The sequence below is a fragment of the Myotis myotis genome, unplaced genomic scaffold (assembly GCF_014108235.1).
Source record: "Myotis myotis isolate mMyoMyo1 unplaced genomic scaffold, mMyoMyo1.p scaffold_m19_p_2, whole genome shotgun sequence".
In the NCBI taxonomy this organism is placed as follows: domain Eukaryota; kingdom Metazoa; phylum Chordata; class Mammalia; order Chiroptera; family Vespertilionidae; genus Myotis; species Myotis myotis.
This window is the reverse complement of record NW_023416324.1, coordinates 162,977,484-163,005,339: the sequence shown is the minus strand read 5'-3', so window position 1 is coordinate 163,005,339 and position 27,856 is coordinate 162,977,484. Positions and strand designations below refer to the sequence as shown.

General features: G+C 58.4%; 1 protein-coding gene across 15 annotated transcripts; it reads left to right on the top strand.

The window, feature by feature from the left end:
- Positions 1-39: 39 nt before the first annotated feature.
- On the top strand, positions 40-27,856 carry TNK2 (tyrosine kinase non receptor 2). Of its 15 annotated transcripts, none has more exons than XM_036348153.1 (16): positions 40-183; positions 8,210-8,390; positions 9,405-9,475; positions 11,381-11,602; positions 12,626-12,778; positions 13,256-13,533; positions 14,955-15,081; positions 15,470-15,616; positions 15,701-15,795; positions 20,964-21,158; positions 22,208-22,299; positions 22,864-22,908; positions 23,602-24,953; positions 25,053-25,148; positions 25,304-25,431; positions 27,094-27,856. In XM_036348153.1, the coding sequence occupies exons 2-16, from the start codon at positions 8,228-8,230 to the stop codon at positions 27,098-27,100; spliced, it is 3,171 nt and encodes a 1,056-aa protein (XP_036204046.1). In that variant the 5' UTR covers positions 40-183; positions 8,210-8,227; the 3' UTR covers positions 27,101-27,856. The 15 variants fall into 15 exon arrangements, with proteins under 15 accessions (XP_036204046.1, XP_036204041.1, XP_036204043.1 ...); XM_036348146.1 differs by lacking the exon at positions 40-183 and adding an exon at positions 692-760 and having other exon boundaries at positions 11,432-11,602; XM_036348142.1 differs by lacking the exon at positions 40-183 and adding an exon at positions 692-760.

Below are 27,856 nucleotides of genomic sequence, written 5' to 3'. Positions count from 1 at the left end.
AGGGGGGTGGGGCTGGAGCGGTGCCGGAGGAGGTGTGGCTCCCACGGTGCTGGAAGAGAGGGTGGAGCGGAGTGAAGAGGAGCCGCCGGGAGCCGGCAGGTGGGCTCATTCCTGGAGCTCAGTGGAAGCTGCGCAGGTGGAGGGATAGGCTTCAGGCCCCATGTCTAGAGGCAGGGGTCCCAGGTTGGTTCAGGACAGGGGCTGCTTCTCTTCTGTATGCTTCTTGGATGGACCCCCTCCCCCCCCAATCATGGAATATGGGGACCCTTGAATCCCCAGAGCCAAGCCTGGTGGCTGTGGAGCTCTGGGATCCCGGAGACCAAGGGGCCGAGGGGAGCCATGGGTCTCTGGGGATCGGGCTGTGGCCCTGCGGAGAGGCAGCGGCTGGTTGGTGCAGACCGGACAGGATTGGGGGAGGGACCTGCCGCGGCCGGAGCGGGAGAGACAGCAACCGCGGGGGCTCTTGCCAGCAGGTGGGGGGTGGAAAGGAGGCCGTGGCGTGCGTGCGGGGTGGGGGCTAGGACCAGAGCCCCCCCGGCTGATGTGCTTTAGCGGCCCTGCCCTTCTCCTGGACTCCAGACTAGAGGATGCTCAGGCCCGGCCCCGCAGGACGCAGGGCAGTGACGCCGCCGGTGCCGCTGGCGGGGCGGGGGCTGCGGGAGGGCGCTGCTCCCCTCCTGGCCTTAACGCGGGCAGTTTGGGTTCCATGGGGGAGAGAGCTGCATATCAGCGCCTGACTCGGGGCGAGGAGGTCCTGCAGGTAATGGGGGAAGCCTGGGGGGTAGTCAGGTGCCCGGGCCCTCGCCCCCATCATCTGCCGGTGAGCGGAGGGCCCGGCCCTGCGCACTGCAGCCAGGAGTGAGGGGTGTCTACACTCCCGGGAGGCTGGGTGAAGCATTGGTGTTGTTGTGGCGAGTTAGGGGTGGGGTGAATCAGTGGTGATGAATTACTGGTGCGGACATTGGCCTCAGTGTCTCTGGTCCCAATTCAGCTGCCCTTTGGGCTTGCTTTTGGGTTTAGTCGTTTACGGGCACTGCATCCCTGTGCCCTGGACATTCCCGTGGACATTCCGTTTACATATGCGCATCAAGCCAAATGTCCCCGTTTGCTTTAGAAAGTAAGGTCAGCATCCATATTTATGGGACCACTGCTCCTTCTCCTTGGAGATCCAGCACTTCCTCTCTTGGCCGGCAGAGGGCAATAGCTGACAGGACAAAGGCGGGCCAGAAGGTGGGAGCTGTTTTCCAGGACTGGGAGCAAGGGGTCCCAGACCTGCCTGAGCTCAGACCCCTGGCCAGGCTTTTCCTTTCTTACAGCTTCTCACAGCTGGATTGCCGAGCAAGCTGCTGAGGCTTTTTCTTACCTTGTGTCCGAGGGAGAGCCAGGCACGGGGTTCTGGTGCATTTGGGGCGCATCTTTCAGGGGGTGCCTGGGGTTTTTCATCTGGCCACTCTAACCCAGCAGCCCCGCCTGGGAGCTGAGGGAGTAATCCTGCTTACATTGTCTCCGGGGATCAGGTCCCTGGGTCTCCTTCAGAGTGGTGCTGGTGGGAGGTAGGCCGTGGGCGTTCCTTTCTGAGCTGTGGACATTTCCTGCCAGGGTTTGGGGAAGAGTCCGCTCCAGTGTGACCTCTGCCTGGTCTTGTCCATTATCTGTGACCCCGGCCTCAGACAGGTGATTCACTTGGACAGAGGGGAGGCTGCACCTGGCTGGCTCCACAAGCTTTGGGGGTGGATGACAGGGGGATGGGGAAGAAGGACTGATTGCTGGGGTGTGTTCACCTTCCCCCCCTCCCCGCCCCCCCACATCGGGGCTCAGGCCAGGAAATGGCTGTTCCTTTGGGTACCTCCTCTCCAAACACTGAGAGAGGCCTTGGAAAGAGAGCCTGGGATGCTGACTCCCCCAAACTCTCACCCAAGCTGCCTGCCCCACTAGCCAGCTGGGGCTCTCAGTGCTGGTCGCCAGCTGGATCGGGACAAGAGAGCAGTGTGAAAGAAACAGGGGCTCCCTGGGCATGGTGGGGGGATGGGGTGGGGGTGCTGAGGGAGCCGGCGAGGACTTCCTGCAGCTGTCAGGTGTGTCAGGGGGCTGTGGTGAGGGGGGTGTAAGAGCAGCTGGCTCTCTTGAGGAGGGGCAGAGGGATCATTTATCAGCTCCAGGAACATGGGGGGCCCATGGGGGCTTGACGGAGTGTCTCTAGTTCCCTTTAGCTGGGGCTGTTGTCTGTGTGTATGGGTGCTATACAAGAGACATCATACAGCCTTGAATGCTACAGCTTGGGGTGGGGGTAATCCCAGCCAGGTCTAGGAGCCTATTTGTTTGTTTTGAGGGGGCTTTGGATCTTGGCCAGCTGGTCTGGGGAGGAGGTACCCTGGGTGTTGTGGGCAGCAGACAAGGCAACCCCAGGGGAGGAGGTGGAGATTCCTTACCCCCTCCACCCCCCCCTCGATCTTGGCTGGACTGCCCCGCTCTGGCAGGCTGCCGGCCTCCTATTTCCGTCGGGCACCAGGGTAACAGGGCCACATTAGGGCCTGAGCCAGGAGACGCCCAGCCAAGGCTGGGACTGGGAGATGGGGGAGGGTCTCCAAAGGGTCTGCATGCAGGATCCAGGAATGACTCTGGGGTCCTAGCCCCTAACTCAGGCTATGTACCAGCTCCCAGGCCCCAGATAAGCTCATATGGGAGTCTGCAACCATTCTTTGTACATTGCTGCTTGATTCACATAGCCCCCACCCTAAAATCCCAGGAGTTGTCTGCAACTATGGGGGCTGGGGTGGAAGCCAGAGACAGGGGGCCTTGTGTATGGGGAGGCAGGGGGGCCAGTGCGGGTGGCTGGAAGGAAGAGTCCCCCCATTCCCGCCGCCTTCTTGGCAGTGATTCAGAAAGGTCCTTTTTCAGCCAGTGTCAGAGCTGCTCAGCTGGGGAGGGAGGGAGGAGGGAGGGAGAGAGGGAGGGCAGTCGGGAGGGGGAGCCAGGGAGTAGGGCTGGAGCTGTGACCACTGCTCTGGAGAGAAGACAGAGAAACAGGACAGAGAGGACTCAGGCTGCAGGCAGTCCAGAGAAGAGCCAACCTGCTTCCTGGCAGACTAGCCAGTGTGGAAACAGCTGTGCAGCAGAGAAGGGGACCTACCCTCTTCTTCTGCCCTACATCCCAACCCTGGTGTGGGATTTTGGGAGCTCCTAGGGCAGACCTCTGGCCAGCTTCCCTTCTGGGCAGGACCTGAAATTTAGAAGCTGAGGTCCCTGCACCCCCACTTCTCAAGCCAAAGTCCAAGGGACCCAGTCAGGGGTCCAGCTCCGTGGAGATGCCAGCAGCCCGTCGGTTCCCTGGCCTGGAGCTCTCCTTTCCTCTCCTGGCCAGATTGCGGCGAAGACTATACACAGTGAGTGGGGGGCTGGGGCCAGGCGGACTGGCTGGAGACTGGATCAGCTCCTCAGAGCCAGCACTTCACTGAGGGGCAGGGAGCAGGACTGGGAAAGGCTGAGGGACCCCTTCAGTGAGGGTTTGGCTGGGGGTCTGGGCTGAGTGGCTTCTCCCCTCTGGTGCTGCGTTCTTGTTGGCGAGTGTTAGAAGAGTATACTTGGGAAATGTGCATGCCGCCTCTAGAGCTACACGTGTCAGACATAGGTGTGCGGGCTCTGGGCTCCGCTGGGGCCCAGGCACATGGGGGACAGCTGCAGCCGTGCTCTGCGCTTCACAAAGAAACTTGGGCTGGAGGGGCGGGTAGGGGTGAGGAGGGAACTTGTCCAGAGTCATCCTGGGCTTGGTGGTAGAGACAAGACTGGGACTCTGCCTGCTATCTGCTCACTGGGATCCCAGTGTTCTCAGTCTTCCCACACACGCCCCTATGCAGAGCAGCCCTGTTGCCTGGGCTTGGGGAGCAGGGAGGAGAGTGTCCAGCTGAGTCGGGAGATTTGTCAGCTGGTATTTCAGGGGAGAGGAACAGGTTGGACTGTGCTCTTCAGGGGAGGGACCTCTGGGTCTTCCCTAGCCCTGAACACCAGAGCATGGCTTTGAGCTGCCTCCTGTCCCAGAGGAGGGTGGGCATGGGGACCCTGGAGCCCTGGAATTGGGGCACTGGGGAAGAAGAGGAGAGGACCTTCAGACCGCTTGCCCTGGTGGCCAGCCCCATCTGGAGGCTGAGCCATGTTGGGGAGGGGTTGCCCGTGAAAAAGCTGGCCCCGCCCCACCGGCCCTGGCCACGGAGACTTTCCGAGGGCAGTGATGTCACAGTGCACCTTTGGGGTTTTCTTCTGGAAGGCAGTGGTGTCCCTCCCTCTTAGGCCCACACCCCTTGTTTATAACAGATGGTTTTCTGAGGATGAGTTAATACTGCTAAATGCTTGGCACTGTGCCCAGCATATAGTGAAGTAGTTGAAGTGTTAGTTATTTTTATTGTTATTCTTAAAATTAATAGAAATATAGCATGCTTACTGTGTATGTTATGTTCAGTCAGTCAGCAAATGTAATGCCACCTGTACTATAAAAGAATTAAAAGTAATTACACCACTTCATGCATTCTATGTCAGTACACTCTGACAGAATGAAGTCGACGCTCAGACCTCCTGTAGCACCACCACGAAGCACCATCCACAAGTGCTGACCGAGAGGGGTGTTTTGAGAGAATGAGGATGGGTTGCCTTCAGTGACATTTTTTTTTTGAATAGTGAACAACTTTTGCTAAGTTCTGAACAAAACAAAGGCCAGTTTTCCCTCAGTTAACACAGTACGCCAGTTCCATTCCAGAAAAAATCAGTATGTATCAAGACTGCAAAAATATTTTTTTGTTCAAATGTGAAATGGAATTCGACTCTAGAGTCAGATGATTACAAATTTTTCACCTCCGTGAATGAAGTTGTATGGGATTTGGGACAGTGTGTGATGCTCTCCTGTGCATTACAGGGTAACTCACATTCTTGTTTCCCCTAAAGACCACCAGTGGCCCCCCAACATTGTGACAACCAGAAACGTCCTCTAGGGGGCGGTCCAGCCTTTGTGAGAACCTTCTGGGTAAAGGGTTACGGCTTAAAGTTTGGAAACCCCCCGTGGTCCAGCCACCTTGGCAGGAGAGCCAACCGGGGTTTGAACTGAGGTCCTCTGGTTCCCATTTGTCACTCTCTGTACCGCCCCGAGCTGCCTGGGAAAGTCTGAACTCCTGGCATTGGGTTGGCAGCACCTCTGGGAACTGTGGGGGCAGGAGGCTCGTGCTGGGCCCAGGCTGTGAGCGGCTCCGAGAGCCTGCTTTTCAGTGTGACCCGTGATGAGAGCCGAGGGACAAGGCAACCTCTGAGTTAGGGAGGATGGGGTCGTGGGCAGTTGACCTCTTGCCTCTTGCCCGTTTCCTCACTGTTAAATACCTCTGGGATTGAACATGGGCCCGGGGCTGGCCTGGCCAAGCTCTCAGCTCTGAGGTGTCTTACTTGGACAGGGAGGGGCTTGGTGTCTGGTGGCTCAGGTTGCTTGGTTTTGAGGGTGCCACTGGCCTCTTTCTCTGGGCCCAAGAAAGTGTAGGTCAGAGGTCACTCACTGCGGGGCTTTGGCTGATGGTGGCCTGCAAATACATGTTGTTTGGCCAACATAGAGAATGTCATGTGAGAGAGTGTGTGTGTGTGTGTGTGTGTGTGTGTGTGTGTGTGTGTGTCAAACTTGAATTAGTTGACATAGTTAAAAAGTCAGGAGATACCTGGCCGGTTTGACTCTGTGGATAGAGCGTCGGCCTGTGGACTGCAGGGTCCTGGGTTTGATTCCAGTCAAGGGCACATACCTCGGTTGCAGGCTTGATCCCTGGCCCTGGTCGAGGCTCATGCGGGAGGCAACCAATTGATGTGTCTCTCTCACATCGATGTTTCTCTCTCTCTGTCTCTCCTCCTTCCTTCTACCCTCTAAAAATCAATGGAAAATATCCTCTGGTGAGGATTAACAACAACAAAAAAGTCAGAGGAGAAAGATAATGTTAAGTGAAAACAAGGAACAGAATGATGTAGAACAGTGTGTGTGTGTGTGTGTGTGTGTGTGTAATTACACCACTTGTGTGGCAGGGGGACACAAACTCTGGAAGCCCTGGCTGGTTTGGCTCAGTGGTTAGAGTGTTGGCCCTTGGACCGAAGGGTCACAGATTCAATTACCATTCAAGGACACATACCTGGGATGCAGGTTTGATCCCTGGCCCTCGTTGGGGCGGGTTGGGGTGTGAACGGGAGGCAACCAATGGATGTCTTTCTTTCTCTGTCTGTCTCTCCCACTTCCCTCCCTTCTACTCTCTAGAAAAATCAATGGAAAAAATACCCTTGGGTGAGGATTAAAAAAATAAATGAATTAAAAGCTTTAGAAGAAAGCTCCTCTTTAAAAAACAAAACAGCCAAAGCCGGTTTGGCTCAGCGGATAGAGTGTCGGCCTGCGGACTGAAGGGTCCCGGGTTCGATTCTGGTCAAGGGCATGTACCTTGGTTGCGGGCATATCCCCAGTGGGAGATGTGCAGGAGGCAGCTGATCAATGTTTCTCTCTCATCGATGTTTCTGGCTCTCTATTTCTCTCCCTTCCTCTCTGTAAAAAATCAATAAAACATATTTAAAAAAAATAAAAAACAAAACAAAATCTGGAAAGATCTTCAAAGTTATTGATGGCATTTGGCTTTGGGGAGGGAAGCTAGATGGCTGTGCAATAGAGGAGGGAATGAGACTTTATGGCTCCTGTGTGCCTTTTGAATATTTTACCATGTGCTTATATTACCTTTAAAAAAAAATTATGGCAAGACTAGAGACCTGATGCACGAAATTTGTGCAAGAGTAGGCCTTCCTTCCCCTGGCTGCCGGCACCAGCTTCCCTCTGGCACCCGGGAGCCGGGCTTCCCTCTGGCCGCCGGCAGGCACCAGGGACCCGGGCTTCCCTCGCAGCCCGACTTCGCCTGGAAGGACGTCAGGAAGGACATCCGGTCTAATTAGCATATTATGCTTTTATTATTATAGATTTCACATATAGATAGCTAGTATTTCTTGAAAAAATTGCAAATTTTGGTAACACTGGGCCTCAGTCTATTGTGATAGCCATTGACAGGAGCTGAGCAATGCTGCCTCTTTGAGCTGGATCTGAAAGCCCCCACCTGTCTCCCACTCGTGGCCCTGGAGGCACTTGTGGGGAGGGCCTTGGGTTGGGGAGAGAGGCTCTGCTATATCAAGCATTGGGAGGACTCATCTAGCCCGGAGTCCTTTCTGTGGGGTCCCTCAGGTCTGGAGAACAAACCCATGGAGGTGTCTCAGGGGACCTTGTAACCTCCAATTTTTTGAGTGAAACTTTATGATTAAGACTGTGTTATTTCCCCTGGAGACCAAATCATTTTCATCAAATTCTCAAAGGGTTTGTGACCCCAAGGGAGTTTGAGCCGACAGGGAGATCACAGAGGTTGATCTCAGGTCACCGAGCCACAGATTTTTTTTAAAAATTTTTTAATTTATTGATTTCAGAGAGGAAGAGAGAGGGAGAGACAGATAGAAACATCAATGGTGAGAGAGAATCATTGATTGGCTGCCTCCTGCACACCCCTACTGGGGATCGAGTCCACAACCTGGGCATGTGCCCTTGGCCGGAATCAAACCTGGGACCCTTTAGTCTGCAGGCCAACGCTCTATCTATGAGCCAAACCAGCTAGGGCAAGCCACAGATTTTGTGAGTAAGACCCTGACTCCAGCGCCTGGGCTGCCTCCCAACTGTCCTAATCCTACCCTTGTTGCTGGCAAGAAAGGGGGCAGGTGGGTATCTGCTATTCTGTGCAGCTGTTTTGAGGAGCAAGAAGGTGATTTTAATCCGTCCTGGAAGCAGCATAGTAGGATGTGGGTGAGCCCAGCACACTCGGGCAGGGTCCCCTTTTACCTCCCTGTATCCCTAGGTCCTGGATTCATTCTTTTTTTTAAAACAACAACAATAATATTTTTAAAAATTATTTATTATATTCATTTTTTATGGCTGTCATTTTTATTCTTTAAAAAAAATATTTTTATTGATTTCAGAGAAGAAGGGAGAGGGAGAGAGAGAAACATCCATGATGAGAATCATTGATTGGCTGCCGCCTGCACGCCCCACCCTGGGGATGGAGCCTGCAATCCAGGCATGTGCCCTGACAGGGAATCGAACCATGTCCCCCTGGTTCATAGGTCGATGCTCAACCACTGAGCCACATCAGCCGGGCCCTGATTCACTCTTTCTTCCCCACAGAGGCTGGGGAGCAGCAGCATGCAGCCAGAAGAGGGTACGGGCTGGCTGCTGGAGCTGCTGTCCGAGGTGCAGCTGCAACAGTACTTCCTGCGGCTCCGCGACGACCTCAATGTCACCCGCCTGTCCCACTTTGAGTATGTCAAGAATGAGGACCTGGAGAAGATTGGCATGGGCCGTCCTGGTAGGTGGGGACGTGGGCCTTGCTCGTCGTTTCCCCACTGACCGTTTGCCTCCTCTGTCCTCAGGATTGCCAAGCACATGGAGGAGCCCTCCCCCCTATACTGCATGGAGTGGCATAGCTGAGAACCCTCCCTGCCTGTCCAAGAGCCCCCGGGTGGGGTGGAGGGGCCTCAGATGCCGCACACAGTCAGTGCGTGAGAACAGTTTGCACTTGTAAAGGTGAATGGGACTTCGAGGAGTCTCACTTGAAGCTCTGGCTACTCAGAACTAACTACCGCCCTCTGGTTTGTTCAGACATTTGCAGGATGTATTTCTTCCACCTTCTCTTCCTTTATACCTGTACCTGTAGAATTGAGTCTGTCCTATTCACCAGTTTGAACACCAGGGTTCAGTATCCAGAGATTTGTGTGAAGAAGAGAAGATAAAAACCCTCAGATGGTTTGCTGATTTTCTCTTGATCTGTCTTTCTTTCTCTGTCTCTCTCAGAAAGATCTGGTCAATCAGGATGTATTGATCCTAAAAGTAGTGGTTGCCGCATATAGAACTCATGGTGTTCCTTATAGGACATAGAAACTTATTTGTGCGTTCAACTTAAAGCAGCTCAATAAGTAATAGTGTGCTGAATTAGACATTGACTTCTGCTACTTTTGGCCTGGATAGTTGGTGTCTGATGTCAGTAAGATAATAAAATTTTATGGGAGAAAAACTCAAAATTGGGAAAATTCTATTACCTTGATTTCCTTTGCTCTTGGAAATTGGGAACAGAGAACTACTGTTCAGTGTTGGTGGTTAAATACCTCCATCCAATTCAAGAACCACTGCCTAGAAATGGAATGCAGGATCATCTAATAATTGCAGCCCCTGGTTGGTTGGGATGGTTTGTTTCCTTGGTTTCATTGTGCTGGGCAGTATCTAGTGGTGGACTCACCACGGGAGACAGAGGGAGCCTGCAGTGGGCAGCAGCCTCTCGGGGGGCGTGAGCCTTAATAACATTGGGCTCCTGTCCCCCCTGCAGGCCAGCGGCGGCTGTGGGAGGCTGTGAAGAGGAGAAAGGCCATGTGCAAGCGCAAGTCCTGGATGAGCAAGGTAGGTGGCTGAGGAGGGAGACGGGCTGGAGCAGCCTCGTGGGGCCCCACTCTGATGTCCGTCCTAGGGAACTCCCCCCATTCCTGGGCAGTATAATCTCACACTTTGTACAGACCTCCCTCCTCCAGGATCTTATCGGGCAGGGCACTTGTGGAGCTGCCTGGCTAAGTGTCTGTCTCCGCTAGAGACGGCACGTGAGTAGCCTGTGTACAGCCATGGCTTCACATCCGCTCCCGCTCTGCGATGGTGCCGGGCCTGCAGCAGGCACTGGTTGACAAGTACACCGTAACTTGAGCCCTTGCTCTGTCTGAGTTTTGGGGCTGGTGTCAAGCCTGGGGTAGTGCGGACTGTCTGGACCCAGCACATCTTTGCTTTGCTTCCCTCCTCCCCGCCCTCCTCAGGCTGTGGAGGGTTCCTCTGGTCATCTGGCCTTGCTGACAGCTTCTTTCCCCACAGGCTCCCCTCTTTCCCTCTCCTTTGTCCTAATTTGGGTCTGTGGAGTGGTGAGTCCCTGGTCTGACTCAGTGGAGCTTTGCCCATTGTCTGGAAGACAATGCGGGAGGAAATGAAACAGCCAGGGCCTTCCCTCCCCACTTCTGGCCTCCGGGCTGGGGTGGGGGACAGGCAGGGCAGCACAGTTGGACTGGATTGGACAGCAGAGATTTCCTGGCTGCGATCTGGCAAAGGGGCTGTCTCTTGGGATCCTGTGGCCTTTTCTGGGGACACTGTCCTGGTCCCTTGCCCAGGTTTTAGGGAAGAATGAGCATGTTGAGGCGGTGAAGGCAGGAGGGAAAGGCTGTGCAGTGTGCCAGGTTTCCGGGGTCTTGGATCTACCACGGACTCGCAGGAGGTTCCCGGGCCGGTCCTTGAACCTCTCCAGACTTGAGGCGTGAGGCTTGTCTTCAGTCAGACGGTGCTGCCACACTTGCCCGGCTCACCTCACCTCACCGGCTGTGTGCACGGTCCTGTCAGCTGAACATTGTTTGCAAGCGTCAGGGATTCCAGTTACTGGGAGGAAGGACAGAGCAGCAGCCAGAAGAGGCCCTCAGATTGGAGACTGTCTGTACAGATAAGACTCTGCCAGCTTTGGGGGCAGGGGCCCGGCTGGGTAGGCTCTGCAGCCTGAAGCCAAGGCTTTGTAGGGGTGGCCAAATCCAACTGACAGGCCAGCCCTGACCTCAAGGCCTCTTTCCTCCTGTCCCCTGACTTTTGTCCCCTTCCCTGTTCAGCTCAGGCTGCAGAGTTCTTTCTCTCTCGTCTCCCTTCTTTCTCAGCCCTCAGCTCTCGGCGGCCCTCCAGAAACCCAGCTGTCTTCCCAGGCCCTTCCCCAGCAAGGCCTTGCTTCATCTGCACCCCACACACACTCACAAGCTAACCTCAGGCTCAAATTATCCTCTGCTCTGGCAGGAAGAAGGGCAGCCAGCTCCCCAGGGAGGGTGGAGACAGACAGCACCAAATGGGCAGCCCAGAGAAGGGGCCAAGGCTAAAAATGGACAGAGAGGTGTTTGTGGCAGGCCCCTTAGGCTCCTACCCATCTGCTCCAGTTAGGGCCTGGAGTCTCTTCTGGGGAGGGGGTGCAGAAAGGGATGGACGGGGTAGAAGGTGGTGCCTAGTGTAGCTTTGGGCTGCCCCGGATCCCCCAGCTGGGTGTGGGGCCACAGTAGCCACAAGCTACATGCCTGTCAGTCCATTTCTACCACACACACACCCTGAGGCCACACTGAAGCTCTGGGTTCCTGTCTTGGGGGTGTGGTCAGGAGGGGGCTTGGACCTCCAGCCAGGCTGCCCCCCCCCCCCCCCAGGCAGTTTGGCAAAGCCAGGACCTATCTGGAGGCTACATGAGGGCCCGCTGGGGCAGGACTGTGGCCTCAGGGTTCCATCTGGCCTCTGGCTGCCTTCAAACAGGTGTTCAGTGGAAAGCGGCTGGAGGCTGAGTTCCCCCCTCATCACTCTCAGAGCGCCTTCCCGAAGACCTCGCCCACCCCTGGTGGCCCCGCAGGGGAGGGGCCCCTGCAGAGCCTCACCTGCCTCATTGGGGAGAAGGACCTGCATCTCTTCGAGAAGCTCGGAGACGGCTCCTTTGGCGTGGTGCGCAGGGGCGAGTGGGACGCCCCCTCGGGGAAGACGGTGAGCTGCCCGGGTCCTGTGGGGTGTAGCAAGGGGACAGGCTCCCAGGAGACCGGCAGAGACCCCACTCTGCCCTCAGAGTGGCTCTGTCCCCTTGGCTAGGATGTGAAGGGGGCAGGGGACAGGTTGCAGAGTTCTTGCCCACCCCCCTCAGGTATTTTGTTGAATTTAGTTAAGATACAAATTTTAAATACAACTTCTAAATTCTTGCCCTTTCTCTTGGTATTTTATTTATTTTTTGAAATATATTTTATTGATTTTTTACTGAGAGGAAGGGAGAGGGATAGAGAGTTAGAAACATCGATCAGCTGCCTCCTACACACCCCCTACTGGGGATGTGCCCGCAACCAAGGTACATGCCCTTGACCGGAATCGAACCTGGGACCTTTCAGTCCGCAGGCCGACGCTCTATCCACTGAGCCAAACCGGTTAGCTCTCTTGGTATTTTATTTGAAATTTCCTCCCAGAGGCATCCATAGCATGTATATAATAAAGGCGCAGCTCCTGAGTGTCCAGCTCAGTGAGTGTTCACCTGTGCACAGACGCAGGCAACCACACCCAGACCATGGTATGGGCATTTCCCGCCACCAGGGCCTCCTCCCTTCTGCGCTGAGTGTCTCCTACCTCTTGGGAAGGCCACTGTTCTGACTTCTGTCACCATAGATTAGTGGTTTGGGATTAGATTTAAAGCATTTTTCTCCTACACCAAACCATTTTTAATGTTTTATAACATTTTATCACATTTTACTATCCTATCATCACACTGGTCATCTTTACCAAATGGTTGCCATTTAATCTGGGCATTCCCTCAGGAAAGGAAGGCCCAGCCAATGGCTCTGGGGGTCAGTCAGCTGCCCTTCCCCAGCCAGGCCAGGGCACCTGTGACATGCTCACCCACCCAGATGAGCAGATCTGAAGCCAGGATGTTTGAGCTTAGTTGGAGGGAGGAGCAGGTTGGCTCAGAGTGTTGGGCGCTGGGGGCTGGGGCCTGTCCTGACTCCGTGCAATCTCCACTCTGGGCAGGTGAGTGTGGCTGTGAAGTGCCTGAAGCCTGATGTGCTGAGCCAGCCAGAGGCCATGGACGACTTCATCCGGGAAGTCAACGCCATGCATTCGCTTGACCACCGAAACCTCATTCGCCTCTATGGTGTGGTGCTCACGCCACCCATGAAGATGGTGAGTGCTGTGCGTGGGCGTTGGCTGTGGTCTCCGGGCCCCAGGTCCGCCCCTTCTCCTGCCTGTGGTGTGGTTACTCCCATCCTGACAAAGGTCAGAGGTCCCCCCAGATCCTGCTTTGGTCCCCCACTTGATGTGGCAAAGGGCTCACAGGGGCCCCTAGCCTGGGACTGACCGTGTCCTTCGGAGCCCATGCCCACCTCTGGGTTTTGCTTGTATTCATTGGCAGAGTAACGCCTATGGGAGGAGCTGGTCCTAGAGTGTAATCTTTGGAATTTCTAACATGAGCCTCTTCGGGTTGCTTCTCTGGGCCTCAGTTTCCCACATTGCCCAGAGAGAGAGGCCGGGGAAGCTGTAGGACTCCTAGAGGCCCGCAGAGGCCAGGCCAGGAAGGAGCATGGAGCGTGGCTCTGGCAGGATGCTGAGGGGGGCAGGGCTCAGCCACACTTACTCCTCCCACCTTCTCTGTGGCCTCAGGTGACGGAGCTGGCGCCTCTGGGATCATTGCTGGACCGGCTTCGCAAGCACCAGGGCCACTTCCTTCTGGGTACTCTGAGCCGCTATGCTGTGCAGGTGGCCGAGGGCATGGGCTACCTGGAGTCCAAGCGCTTTATTCACCGTGACCTGGCTGCCCGCAATCTGCTGCTGGCCACCCGCGACCTGGTCAAGATCGGGGACTTCGGGCTGATGCGAGCACTCCCCCAGAATGACGACCACTACGTCATGCAGGAGCATCGCAAGGTGCCCTTTGCCTGGTGAGGGGCCGGTGCCGCCAGCTCACAGAGCCCGGACCCCCCCCACCCCACCCTGGTCCCTGCACACCGAGGCTCGGAGTACCTGGATCCTTTATGCCCACAGCAGCCTGGTCTCCTCTGGGCGGGGTGTCCTTGTGTGCCCATTCATTCACTCATTCATTCAGGAATTTTCATGTGTCCGGCACGGGAACACACAGGGAAAGGGGCTTTCGGGAGGACTCAGTATTACGCTCCTAAAATACCAGAAGTTAGCCAGGTAAAGACTGGCTGATAAGCATGTTCCAGGTAGAGCTAGCGGAAGGCAGGGCCAGGCCAGGCTAGACTTTGTCGACTGAGCAGGGATGTTCACCTGCACACAAGGTGGTCCTTGGCCCTGCCTGGCCCCTGAGTGAGCCAGTCCTGTGCTGAGAGCAGCGTCGTCTTCTGGTGTCGAAGGCACCCACAGGAGCTTGGTCTCCCTGCTTTGAGGCGGGAGGAGTCGGTCTGGTTCAGCTGGCCAGAAAACCTTCTAATCCAGGATGTACAGTCACCCTGCTTAGTAACTGACCTTATACTAGGGGATCATGCATCCTGGGCTGTGCCTGTTGTCCTGGAGGAGTTGATAGCACCCCTTTCACACCCAAGCATCCTGGTTTGGGTGGTAATTGTAAGGTCACCTATGTTTATGCAGCCCCCTTGGAACAGCTCTGTGAAGTGAGCAGATTATTATTATTCCCATTTCACAGATGAGGACTAGGAGGCTGAGAGTGACCTTCTCTGGCCCCACCCCCTTTGAGTGGCAGGGCCAGCTCTCCAGTCCCATGAGAGGTCCTTTGAGTCTTCATCCAGAGTGGCTTCCTCCTCCCGCTGCGCCTCAGCGCTGCTGGAATTCCCCTTTGCCAGCCTCGCTGCAGTGGTGCTTGTCCTCCTCACCCAGAGGGCATCCCAGAGAGCGTGTGCGGATATTGGCGTGTTCTGGTGTGACTGTTTTCACCCGTTTTTGTTCTTCCCCAGGCCCTATCCAAATTTCCCACCCACACCTTCCTGCTGAAATGACCCAGATGCTAGCATCCTGCCCCAAATCTGGAAGTTGTCATCCTCCCACCACAATTATAAAACAGCCGGAGCTCTGTCCCCCTCCCTCTGCCCCTCCTAGAGCCTCTGACCGTCTTCCTTTCCCTGCTTTCCTGACCTGGCAGCTTCACCCTCTTCCCACTGTAGGCCGCATGTGTGTAAAAACCTGAGCATTCATCATTTTCTGCAAGTCTGTGTATCCCATAGTTCAGACGCGCTGCACTTCCCCTTCATACGTCCCTAGTACCTGCTGTTGAGCCCAGAACATGGGGCAGCAACATGTTTGTTGAGTGAGCATGTATGTCCACTGGGGCTGGTGTGGGCGGGGATGCTCGGAGAGGCCTCTGTTTGACCCCTGCCTTTGCCAGGTGTGCCCCCGAGAGCCTGAAGACACGCACCTTCTCCCATGCCAGCGACACCTGGATGTTCGGGGTAACGTTGTGGGAGATGTTCACCTATGGCCAGGAGCCCTGGATTGGCCTTAATGGCAGTCAGGTGAGGGGCTGGGGATGTGCTCCCTGCAGGGTGGGAGGGGGTTGATTTGAATCCTGGCTCCCAGCCTGGCCCTGTTGGAACTGGCTTTTACCTGCTGGAGTCCTGTCCCCCAGGCTCCATGTCTGTGTGCCCTCTCAGAAAGCGGAGCAAAGACAAGGGCCCCCAGAGGTCAGGAAAGAAGCAGGTGGGGCTTGCTCCCATTCTTAGTCCTTGCCACAGCCACCTGTTCAGGGGCCCGGGGATAGACTCTGCCCCCAGAAGAAGCTGGCCTCTTCTCTGGGGTGCGGGCATGGCCGCCCAAAGCGCCAGTTGTTCCATGGGACGGAGGGAGGGTGGGAAGTGAAAAGCTGGGTGCTCTGCTTGTACTCAAACTGCACCCGCTCTCCAGATCCTGCATAAGATTGACAAGGAAGGGGAGCGTCTTCCCCGGCCCGAGGACTGCCCCCAAGACATCTACAACGTCATGGTCCAGTGCTGGGCTCACAAACCAGAGGACAGACCCACCTTTGTGGCCCTGAGGGACTTCCTGCTGGAGGTAAGGGCAGGTCTGCCCACGGGTCCTGGGGTATCCACGCAGGGGTCAGCCCCAGAGTGGGGAGTGACCTGTCTCTACCCTCAGGCCCAGCCCACTGACATGCGGGCCCTCCAGGACTTTGAGGAACCAGACAAGCTGCACATCCAGATGAATGATGTCATCACCGTCATCGAGGGGAGGTAGGGAGCCTGGGGCTGCACCTGCACTGCCTTGAAGGGTGCAGGGTGGAGGGCCTGCTGGCCAAGAGGTTCTCCAAGGTCCTGCCTCCAAGGTGCTCTTGGCAGTACGCAGGCTGTGGTAGGCTTGAGCTGCGCAATGGCAGGGAGGACAGGGCTGGGTCTGCATCTGAGTGCTGGGGTTAGGTCTGCAGGGGCACCCTCAGAGGGATTTCCCTGCGAAGTCCGCCTCCGTCACCCTTCTCCCACTCGGCTCCAGCCCTGGCTGTGTGGGTCAGGGCCAAACTGCCATGGTGGTGAGGCAGCCAGGCCTCGGGGCCATACCTGGAGACGCTGGAACTCCTAAACATTCCTCCTCTCGTCCTCCCCTTCCCTTCCCACCTCCTCCCAGGGTCAGGACTCTTTTTTTTTTTAATTCTCACCTGAGGAATATGTTCATTGATTTTGGAGAGAGAATAATGGAGAGAGAGAGAAACATCGATGTGAGAGGAAAACATCGAACAGTTGCCTCCCACGCCTGCCCCGACTGGGGATCAAATCTACAAATTAGGGGTGTGCCATGACCGAAGTGAAACCCACAGCCTTTTTCGTGTATGGGACGATGCTCCGGCCAACTGAGCCACCCAGGTGGGGCCCGATAAGGACTCTTAACTACACAGCTGGGTGCATTTCAGAACCCCAGGGCAGCCCCACGCCCATCCTGGCAGCCTCCACCCTCCCTCTGAGCCCCACTGCTGCCTCCCAGGGCTCCCCTCCGTCCTGCTGGGCCCCTCACCCTGACCCCCGTCCTCAGGCTCCCCTCTCAGGGCCTCTGTTCCTGAGCCTCCCGTGCCCTTCACTCCTGGCAGCGTGTCTGTCTGCCTATGGGCAGCATCTTCTGAGTCACATCTCCGACCAGCAGCTCCCGCAGGCTTGGAGCCCCACCCACCGCTCACCCCGTCCTCTGTTATCTGAGCCTCGGGGTGTCTGAGGAACTGGTTCGGGCAGGGCAAGCTGGAGGTGCCTTTGGAGTAGGTGGTGGGCATGGAGGGCCGGAAGGGAGGGGGAGAGAGGAAATGCCCTGTGCCCCGGCTCCTCTGATTCGGAAGCAGGCAGGGACGGGGACAGAGGCTGTTTCCCCACAGAGCCCTTTCCACCTGGGCCTCAGGCTTGGGGGCCGGGGCCTTTGGTTAAACCTTGTGCCACGTGGGGGCTGGCGACAGGGCAGAACCTCTGGGCTGAGTCAGCGATGGAGCCGGTGCTGGGACCAGGCTGGTTGTGGAGGAACATGGCTGCGCCTGCCGTGGCCCCGCACCTCATCCCTCGGCCGGGCTCCCCTCGCCTTTGGGCACAGTATCTGGGAAGAAGAATTAAAACCAGCGTGTTGGTGGCGGTGGATGAAAGCAGAGAGCTTCTAGGATAGAGGCCTGAGGGGCAGGAAGGAACGTAGGCTGTGGTTTGGAGCGGAGGGGCCAGGAGAGGGACTGCAGGCCTGGCCTTTTGGGGAACTTTCTGGAAATAGGAAGATTAGGGCAAGGGCCCCTCTGGAGGTGCATGGCAGCTCGCAAGCCAGGAGTCTGGGCTACAGCCATCCCCACCTCCAGGACCCCAGGACCCCGGCCCCTCTGTGCCCTGCACACGCCGTTTGGGGCTGCTGCCGCCCCAGGGGGTCGCATCCCTCACAGAGGAGGGCCCAGACCCTCGCTCGCCCCGGCCCTGCTCTCGTGGGGGTTCTGGGTGCCGGGCCCCGTGTTCCTCGGGTGACTCAGAAGCGCCTTGTGTTTCTAAGGCGTGTGTCTCTGGAGCTGGCACCCCGGGTCACCTCCGGAGCAAAGAAGGGAGGAGGAAAGGGGAGGAGGGGGGAGGGGGGACCGCTCCTCCCAGGAGGCTGCTGTGGGCATGCCCTGCCCTGCCTTCTGTCACAGACTGCCTGCTGCCTGCCAGTGTGGGCTCGCCAGGCTCCTCCAGGGCACCAGCGACGTGGACCACAGCGCCTGCCCTTGGTCCCTGGAGCTTCTCGGAGTGGGAGGTGAGGGGCGGGAGGCCGTAGCCGGTGGGGCTTTGGGAGCGGGCCCGTAGGTCAGTGGTACCAGAGCTTCAGCTCTGCCCCCTGTCTTCCCAGGGCCCGGATCTCTGTGGGGCTGGCTCTGTCTCCGTCCGTGTGTCCGGTGGATGGGCTCTCTGCTCCTGGGTGTCGCTTCGGGTCTGTGCTTGTACATGTGGGTTGCTGGCTGTTTCTCTGTCTCCTCTCAGCCTGGCTCTCAGCTCTCCCCATATCTGCCCTCTTCTGTCGGTCTCGAGTTAGTCTGCCGGAAGCTATCCCCAGTATTGGTTTCCTAGTCCGGAGTCTGGGAACCCCCTTGTCCTCGCTCTGGCTGATTCTGTATGAAGTTCAGTGCTTCTCGGGGTACCGGGCAGTAGGCAGAGAGACCCCTCGATGCTGTGTGAGCCGCGCTTGTGGGGGCTCGGTCTAGAATGGGCGGACGGTGCCTGTTCGTCTCCGGGGTTCTTACTTGGAGGCTGGGATGGCTGGGAGCACTTCTCTCTTCTGTGTTTACAGAACTGAAAACAGGGACAAGGCTTTGCAGTCCTGAGGTCCTGGCCTGCCTGGTCCCTGGAGCCTCCGATGCCTTTAGAATGTGGGGCAGCGGGGGGCAAGGTCTGTGTTGTTCCTCGAGCCCAGAGCTCCTGGGACACTAGAGGGAAGTGGGCTGGGTGGGTTTGAATGCGTAACCAACATCTGTCAGCCATTTCTGGATCACCTTAGGCCAGGACTGGGACCGGGGATGGGATTTCAGAGGCTGGTTCCCAATGGGGCTGGGGCCACTGCAGCCAGACCTGGGTTTCCGAGGTGCTGTGTCATATTTTGCCTGTCCCAGGACACTGGCAGGAAGCAGGAAGTAGAACATTCTTGCTGGAGGTACTGGGCCCTCTCACTCCCCTAGGGACTCCCGCTCTGTGTCTGTCTTCGCAGCAGTGACTGATGGCATGGTGGGCCTGGTCCTCTTGTTGCCGTGGAGACTCGCCTGTTGGTGGAAGGGGAAGGGAGGGTGTGGCCAGAGCAGGCTGGTGGGGAGCACTGGGCTTGGTACCTCAGCCCCACTGAGCCTCAGGGGACGCAGCATTGGCCAACTCATTGGCTGTCTCAGGAGGTACATTTGAGTCTTGCCGGCCGTTGTGCTTGGGGTGCAATTCCCAAGGGGCCTCTTTCACACACTCACACTCACACTCACACTCACTCACACTCTGCACTCTGACTTCCCCCTAGGAACAGGATGTTTTTGAGGGGTGTCAGGACGCCCAGCAGGCATGGGGCTCTCAGCTCGCCATCCCTGTAATGAGGGAGGTGGGCTTGGCGTCCCATCGTGCTCTCCGAAGTGAGTCCACGTGAGGCTCCTGTGGAAGGAGCTTGGCTTGTTGGCAAAGGAAAGAAGCGGAGCGGGTGACCTCCTGCCAGTCTGGCTTTGCGCAGGCCCATACCGAGGGGAGGCCGCGGCCCCGGCCTCTGCACGGCATCTCCGCCTCCGCCGTGCTGCTCACCCAGGATAGCGGGGGCCTCTGACGAGGCGTATCGAGCAGAGTCCAGTGTTCCGCCCCGGGGCTGGTGTCTAAAACAGTTCCGTGGAGGGTCCGCAGAACCGAGGGAGCCAGTGAGTGTTGGGGAGAGCAGCAGCAGGTCCCCAATGCCAGACATGCCTCCCTCCCTCTTCACAGGCGGCCTCCCCCTCTGTCGGCCCTGGGGTGGGGGAGCATTTTCTCCTTGGCATGGCCCTGCTATTTTCGGATGGGCTTTCTTCCTTCCTTCCCGGGTGTTGTCCTCTCTCCTTCCTTCCTTTCCTGCCCTTCCCCCCCGGAGGGCAGGGTGGTAATCACAGGGTGGCTGTGTCTGTGGTGGGCCGGTCAGTGGCCTTGTTTACAAGGAGGCTGGGCTCCTGTCCTTCGCCTCACCTCTCGGCTCCCCGAGGACTGTGATGCTCATGGGATCGACTTTGGGGCTGCTGCTGCCCCAGTGGGTCGCATCCCCTCCCAGAGGAGGGTCCAGGTGCTCAGGCCTCACCGCCTCCTTCCAGCCTCCAGTCCCTCCGGTCTAGCTGCAGTTTGGAGGAGGCTTCCTCTACACTCCTGGCTGGGACAGGTGAGGTATGGGTGGGGGCTGACAGTGAGAGCACGCACCTGGGTGCCGCAGGAGTCCACCACGGCAGCATGCGGCTGTCACACCTCTGCCTTGGCCCTGATTCTGCCATGTTCTTGGGGTGAGTGGTCCCAGCAGCAGAGGTGGGAGCCTTAGGGCCTGTGGCTTATTGGTGTTGAAGGGTCCAGGAGGGCGCTCTGTTCTCTTTGCCTTCCTGCCCCCCCACCCCCCCGCCCCGCCTACCGCCCGCCAGGAGGCTCAGGCTGCCTACCAGGTTTTGTGTCTGAGGTCAGAGCGAGGTGCTGGTGGTCCAGCCACACCGGGAGGCTGGGCTCCTTTCTGTATCCTGGTTTAAGACAGGAGGAGAGCTCCTCCAAGGAGGTGGATGGGGCAAGGGCGAGGCCCCACAGCCCTGCCGGGAGCTGGTGGAAGGCACTGGCGACATGTAAATGGGTGCGGTGACGTGTGGGTTGCCCCAAATGCTTCCACATGTGAAGAGCTGCATGTAGGCTGTGGTGGGAGCGCTTGGCTTCATGCCCAGTGCTAAGGCCATGGTGCGCCCGTGGACCCCTGAAGCTCGGAACTCTTGGTACTGGGCTGGAGCGTGAAATCGGGTGGCAAGAGAAGGACCAGAGCCCAGGCCTGGTCAGGGGAGGAGGCAGGAGAGGTGACACTGTTGGCAGAAGGGCCCTGGCTTTACAGACTAACAACTGGGTTTGAATCCTGGGTCTTCTGCGATCTTTCCGGTAACAGCAGGCAAGCCGTGTCACTTGTTTGGACCTGTTTCGTTATTGTGAAGTTTAGGAAGAGCTGCGGGACCCACCTAGGTAGCTTAAGGCTTTGTGCAAACAGCCAGGCCCTGTGCCCCAGGTGTGGTCATGGGGGGCTGCTGGGAGGGGGCGGGCTGACGGCAGACCAGCCTGGTCCTGGGCCGTGGCCTTCCCGTCTGCTCCTGCCAGCGGGGTTCGATAGCCTCGCGGAAGAGCGTGGTGTGGAAGGGTCCTGCTCCTCGGGCCGTCCCACCACACCCGGTGTTTACCACGTCATCTCTCTCGGGCAGGGCTGAGAACTACTGGTGGCGCGGGCAGAACACACGGACGCTGTGCGTGGGGCCCTTCCCCCGAAACGTGGTGACCTCCGTGGCCGGCCTGTCAGCCCAGGACATCAGCCAGCCCCTGCAGAACAGCTTCATTCACACGGGCCATGGCGACAGCGACCCCCGCCACTGCTGGGGCTTTCCCGACAAGATCGATGAGTGAGTACCGGGCCGGCCCCGGGGTGCACGGCACAGAGAGCTCCTGTGGGCAGACCTCAGAGCTCATGTTGGCAGCAGTTCGGCGCTTCGCCTGCCTGCTCACTCTACCTGGGAGGGGGGTTCCGTCTCCTTTAAGTGGAAGGATGAGGCCCCTGGGGGGCCCCTGGGGAAGCAGAGAGGAGCAGAATTAGTCACTTCCTGGGGGCCCTGCCCCAGGGCTCCCCCGGGAAGCTCCTCCTACCAGGCCTCCAGCCTCTGCTGCCCCGGGGACTTCCAGGCCCCTCTCCGCAGCCCTGGCTCCTCTGACTTCGGACACAGGACTGCCCTGGGGCATGGCGAGGCAGGCCCCTCACCGCCACGCTCCCCACACCAGAGCACTGCGCTGGTGTGTATGTCTTAGTCACAAGAGCCAGGCGAGGGCCTGAGAGGGTTGGGGCAGGAGAGCACAGACACCCTCCCGCAGGAGGACGGGTGCCCTCTGCCCTGCTCCCGGCGTGCCGTGGCCAGCCCAGCCCCATTCCTCCAGGCTTTAATCAGCCCCGGTGACTAAGTCCCAGATCCTGACAGTCGGCACAGGGGTGAGGGTGAGCTGGGAGCAGGGCGGTGGCCCCGCCCCTGGCAGTGGGGCAGAAGGATGTCTCCTGCCCACCCTGACCGGGGAGTGTAGCCGGATGCCTCCGGGCCTGGCAGGAGAGAAGAAAGCGTGCCAGCAGGTGGCTGCTGGGTGTGGGTTGGGGTGCCGTGGGGGTTGCAGAGGGCCAGCTCTGCCCTTGTAGGGTGTTCTTGGAGCCCCGACAGTCCTAGCTGTTTGACAGCCAGGAGTCCTTTCCCTGCTCTCTCCACAACACCCTCCCCTGGGTACAGCTTGGCTCTCCAGGAGGGAGCTGCTGGGAGTCAGAGTCCTGTGCCCCAGACCCATGTCTGCAGGGCTTGGTCGAGGTGGGCCCTGGACGCCTGACCCCAGGGGGCAGCCCCAGCATCTCCTCCAGAGGTGTCCTCGCTGCCACCACTCCACGCCGGCCCCCTCTGACCCCGTGCTCTCCCCACAGACTGTATCTGGGAAATCCTATGGACCCTCCCGACCTGCTGAGTGTGGAACTGAGCACCTCCCGCCCCACCCAGCACCTGGGAAGGGTGAAAAGTAAGAGCCCCCACTCCCTGGCGTCCCCTAGTTCATTGGCTGCCCAGGGCACCGTCCTCTCAGGCCACCTCTGAGCCGGCTGTCCTGGCTCTGTGATGGTTGGGTCAGCACAGCAGGGGGACAGTCGTGTCCCTGGCTCCAGCTGGGTGTGGGGTGGGAGATGGGAGGCAGCTGTATCCGCCGAGGTGGGCCTCCTCGGTCGGCCCTGCATCGGCTGCCTGAGCTCTCTTCACCCTCCTCCTCCTCGCCATGCTAGGGCCAGGCCTTCCTCACACACTCTAATCCCCTCTCCTCTCCTAAGCCAAAACCACCCCACAGGCTTCATCTTGGCCAGGAGCCTCATCCACCCCCTGGGCCCGGGCCTGTCGCTCCGGAACAGCCCCCATCCTGCCGCCCATTGCTTCCCATTGCTCTTAGTCCCTACGTTCACTCGCCCCTATTCACTCTCTCTCTCTCCTCTCTCTCTCTCTCCACCCTCTGCTCTCTGTCTGGCTCTGCCTTCCTCCCTTGCCCTCTGTCTGTCCTGCTCTGCCCCCTCTACTCTTTGCATGGCCCTTCCTGCAGGGGAGCCTCCACCTCGCCCACCTCAGCCTGCCATCTTCACTAAGAGTAAGTGGGGCTGCTCTCGGCGCCTTGGCCCCCGCCCCCTCTCCCTCTCTCCTCTCCCTCCTCCTCTCCTGGAAGGTACAGAGCCCTGTGGCTGGCTGGGTGGGAGGGGGAGTGAGTGTGCTGTGAGCTTTGGCTGCTGACCTGGCGCAGCATGCCTGCCTCTCCTTTCAACTCCCCCCCTCCCGCCCCGCCCCCTCCCTGAAAAGCCTGGGCTTCTGGTGCCCACCTCTGCCTCTCCACCTGCCTGGCCTGCCTCCCTCCCTGTGCGACCTGCAGAGGCTGGGCTTTCACGACGGTGGGCCCGGAGCCCCTGTTGCTCTCAGTGTGGGAGGTTGCCCCGTAGCTCCCGCCTGCACTAATGGTGTGTGGTAACGGGGAGGGGGAGGGGCTACTAACCAGGGGCAGGGGCATTTGGGGTCTTGTGTTGATGCAGGGGCAGCAGAGGCAGGTGGGTGTGGGTGTCGCTCTAGCTGAGGGAGACAGGGGCTCACCCGCCCAGGCGGAGGTGCTGACAGCGTCCAGGGCAGGCTTTGCCCTCCTGTGTGAATGGGGTTGCTGTGTACTGAGAATCTGGCAGCCGAGGGCCAATTTCCGGGGGAGCCGGGGGAGTCGGTTGGCTTTCTTCCCACACCCCACCTTCCCTGTCCCCCTGCCTGACACTGCCCCCCTGTCCGGGTCTCCCGTCCATTGCAGAACCAACCTATGACCCCGTGAGCGAGGACCAAGACCCCTTGTCCAGCGACTTCAAGAGGCTGGGTGTGAGGAAGCCGGGCTTGCCCCGGGGGCTGTGGCTGACAAAGCCCTCGGCCCGGGTGTCCGGCACCAAGACCGGCCGCGGTGGCAGCAGTGGCGCTGAGGTCACGCTCATTGACTTCGGCGAGGAGCCGGTGGTCCCGTCCCCGCGGCCCTGCACACCCTCGCTGGCGCAGCTGGCCATGGATGCCTGCTCCTTGTTGGACAAGACCCCACCGCAGAGCCCCACGCGGGCCCTGCCCCGGCCCCTGCACCCCACGCCCGTGGTGGACTGGGATGCACGCCCGCTGCCGCCGCCCCCCGCCTACGATGATGTGGCCCAAGACGAGGATGACTTTGAAGTCTGCTCCATCAACAGCACCCTGGTGGGCGCCGGGGTCTCTCCTGGGCCCAGCCAGGGTGAGACGAATTACGGCTTCGTGCCCGAGCAGGCGCGGCTCCTCGCTCCCCTGGAGGACAACCTGTTCCTCCCACCCCAGGGCGGCAGCAAGCCGCCCACCTCGGCCCAGACCGCAGAGATCTTCCAGGCTCTGCAGCAGGAGTGCATGCTGAGGCTGCAGGTCCCCGCCAGCTCCCTGGTCCTCTCACCCAGCCCCGTGGGCGAGGACAAGCCCCAGGTGCCCCCCCGGGTGCCTATCCCCCCGAGGCCCACGCGCCCACGTGGTGAGCTGTCTCCAGCCCCGTCGGGTGAGGAGGAGACGGGGCGGTGGCCTGGACCTGCCTCCCCTCCCCGGGTGCCTCCCCGGGAGCCCCTGTCCCCTCAAAGTTCAAGGACCCCCAGTCCCCTCGTGCCACGGGGCAGCTCCCCGCTGCCACCCCGGCTCTCGAGTTCACCTGGGAAGACCATGCCCACCACCCAGAGCTTTGCCTCAGACCCCAAGTACGCCACACCCCAGGTGATCCAGGCACCTGGCCCCCGGGCTGGTCCCTGCATCCTGCCCATCGTCCGCGACGGCAAGAAGGTCAGCAATACCCACTACTACCTGCTGCCTGAGCGCCCGCCCTACCTGGAGCGCTACCAGCGCTTCCTGCGTGAGGCACAGAGCCCCGAAGAACCCGCCCCCTTGCCTGTGCCCTTGCTGCCCCCACCCAGCACTCCAGCCCCTGCCGCCCCCACTGCCACTGTTCGGCCCATGCCCCAGGCTGCCCCAGACCCCAAGGCCAACTTCTCCACCAACAACAGCAATCCAGGGGTCCGGCCGCCAGCCCTGAGGGCCACCGCTTGGCTGTCACAGAGGGGCTGCCCAGGGGACGGGCCAGAGGCTGTACGGCCAACAGATAAGATCCAGATGGTGAGTATCAGGCCTGGCTGTTGGGTGAGGGGGGCAGGAGTCTGAGGGGCCCAGAGGAATGGGACCAACTGGTGCTGACCGGTGGGTGGGTATGCCCAGCTGCAGGCCATGGTGCATGGGGTGACCACAGAGGAGTGCCAGGCGGCCCTGCAGAGCCACAGCTGGAACGTGCAAAGGGCTGCCCAGTATCTGAAGGTACCACCGCCTCCTGCCCACTCTGGTTTTCAGGGACCCTGAAGCCTGGCTCTGCTGCTCTCTCCCACTCCCTGCCCCCTCTGGCTCTCCTCTGCCCCCACCCTGTCTGGTTCCCCTTGGCCCCGTGTGTCCCATGCACCGCCCTCTGCCCTCAGGTGGAGCAGCTTTTCGGGTTGGGTCTGCGGCCGCGAGGTGAGTGCCACAAAGTGCTGGAGATGTTCGACTGGAACCTAGAGCAAGCCGGCTGCCACCTTCTGGGCTCCTGTGGCCCTGCCCACCACAAGTAAGCGAGCCCCATCCCCTGTCACCCTCCTGTTCCCCGAGGGGTGTCCGCAGCCACACACAGCCAGGAGACACGGGCTCCCAGCTGGGAGGAGGGAAGTTGGGCCCAATCCCAGGACGCAGGGAGTTCGGGGTGAGCGCCGTTTCTCCTCAGTGCATTTACTTAGACTTTTAGCCACGTGGTTCAAATGAACTGACGAGTAAAAGCGGACGTTGGAGCCTCTCTGGTTTCCGGGGCTTGTTTCCCCAGCTGCCCCACAGCACCCCGAGCCACCCCCGGGGGGGGGTGGGGGACAGCAGTTTGGGACCCAATGATTTAAATACATATTTCTCACCTCTGCACCTCATAGTTCAAAGTAACATTTAGAGCAGTGGTTCTCAACCTTCCTAATGCCGCGACCCTTTAATACAGTTCCTCATGTTGTGGTGACCCCCAACCATAAAATTAGTTTCATTGCTACTTCATAACTGTAATTTTGCTACTGTTATGAATCGTAATGTAAATATCTGATATGCAGGATGTATTTTCATTGTTACAAATTGAACATAATTAAAGCATAGTGATTAATCACAAAAACAATATGTAATGATATATGTGTTTTCCGATGGTCTCAGGCGACCCCTGTGAAAGGGTCGTTCGACCCCTAAAGGGGTCGTGACCCACAGGTTGAGAACTGCTGATTTAGAGCATAAATGCCTTTTTAAAGGAATGTGTAACCAAAAAAGCCCATTACTTTTCTGTAAAAAAATGTAAACATATGTATATATAATAGAATAATAGTTATAAAAATAACATACAGCGATACGTAATATAAATACATACATGAAAGTTTTATCAAGTTACAAAGTGGCGAAATGGGTCAATTCCAGCATCATTCCGGGAGGCGCTGGTGGGATGTGGGATTCAGAGCGGTTGGGCTGTGGCAGCAGACAGTCCTGGTTGGAGCCTAGTGCCCGCTCACACATAGCATCAGCTTACACGTGTCCCCATCTCTCAGGGCCCTCGTCTGTGTTTGAATGACCCTGCCTGCCTCACACATGAGTAGAAGAATTAATGAGGGATGCATCTGTCACACTTCATAGCAAGTGTCTGGCACACACGACACCATTAGTAAATTCTTACTAATTTGCATCCAAATAAATTTAGGCTTTACTGTGCCTGTCACCTTGGATACTCTAATACACAATCCTGCTGGTCTCTTATTTTAGTTCCTTAAAGTAAAGAAAAAGGGCATCCCAGGATGATAAGTTCCAGAATTATTGCCTAGAACTACGAGTTTTCAACTGATTTGCCTGGTACAGAGAGGCCCTCACACACTAGGCATACTCCTCCACTGGGCGTACTCCCCCACTGGGCGAACTCCCCCACTGGGCGAACTCCCCCACTGGGCGTACTCCCCCACTGGGTGAACTCCCCACGGGGCGTACTCCCCCACTGGGCGAACTCCCCACTGGGCGTACTCCCCACGGGGCATACTCCCCCACTGGGCGTACTCCCCACAGGGCATACTCCCCCACTGGGCGAACTCCCCACTGGGCGTACTCCCCACGGGGCGTACTCCCCCACTGGGCGTACTCCCCACTGGGCATACTCCTGCACTGGACATACTCTGCACTGGCCACTGTTGATGGAAGGGTTTTCTGGTTGTTTTTCCTCCTTTAGACGCTGAGCTGTCTGGAGAGCCAGAAGATCTGCCCTGAAGGAATCACTTGAGCCTGTCCATCTGACAAGGGTGGGAAGATACCCATCCCAGGCCTGGAGAACCTGCGGACACCCACTGGCAGAGCGAGGCTAAGGCAGCAGGAGGCTGGGAGCCCTGCCTTGCCTGTCCCTCCCTCACCCAGCACCATCCCAGCAACTTTGGTTCAGCCCACAGTGCCCCAGGCCAAGGTGCAAGAAGTTGCCCGTGAAGGCTAGCATGGGGGTGGCCTCAGCAGGCCTGCGGCTGACGTGCCTCTGGTTGCATCCCCCTGGTAGGCCTGCCGCTGGAGTGTGTCCCCGAGTCCTGCCAGGGGAAAGCCAGGCTTGACCTTGGGCGGGGAGGATGTGTTGGCCACGCTGAAAGGTGGACTAGCACGCGGCTGGGTCCTTCTCCAGAGAGTCCCTGGGTTCTGGGGTGTCAGCAGGATGTAACTCATGGCCTCACCATAGACAGTGTTTTGGGACTTGGCTGCTCTTAGGATCTTGTGCCTGGAAATAGCCTGAAGTGGCCCAGGAAGCAGAGCATTGGTGCCAGTAGTTCTCTGGCAGGGACCAGGGCCCAAGGCCCCAGGGTTGGAAGGAGACCAAAGGGGTAGTTTCCCTGGAGGGATACTAGAGCTTCCTCTGCCCCAGCTCTTCCCCTGTGTTGTCCCCAAAGTGGCTGTCCCAGCTACGGATACCTGCTTCTTCCAGAGAAATAAAACTAGTTTCTATTTTATGTTAA

Coding starts and splice junctions, on each gene's coding strand:
- TNK2 (XM_036348149.1), top strand. CDS start 3,306: ATGCCAGCAGCCCGTCGGTTCCCTGGCCTGGAGCTCTCCTTTCCTCTC. Junction 8,391..9,404: donor GATTGGCATGGGCCGTCCTG/GTAGGTGGGGAC, acceptor TCCCCCCTGCAG/GCCAGCGGCGGCTGTGGGAG. Junction 25,149..25,303: donor GGGCTGCCCAGTATCTGAAG/GTACCACCGCCT, acceptor CTCTGCCCTCAG/GTGGAGCAGCTTTTCGGGTT.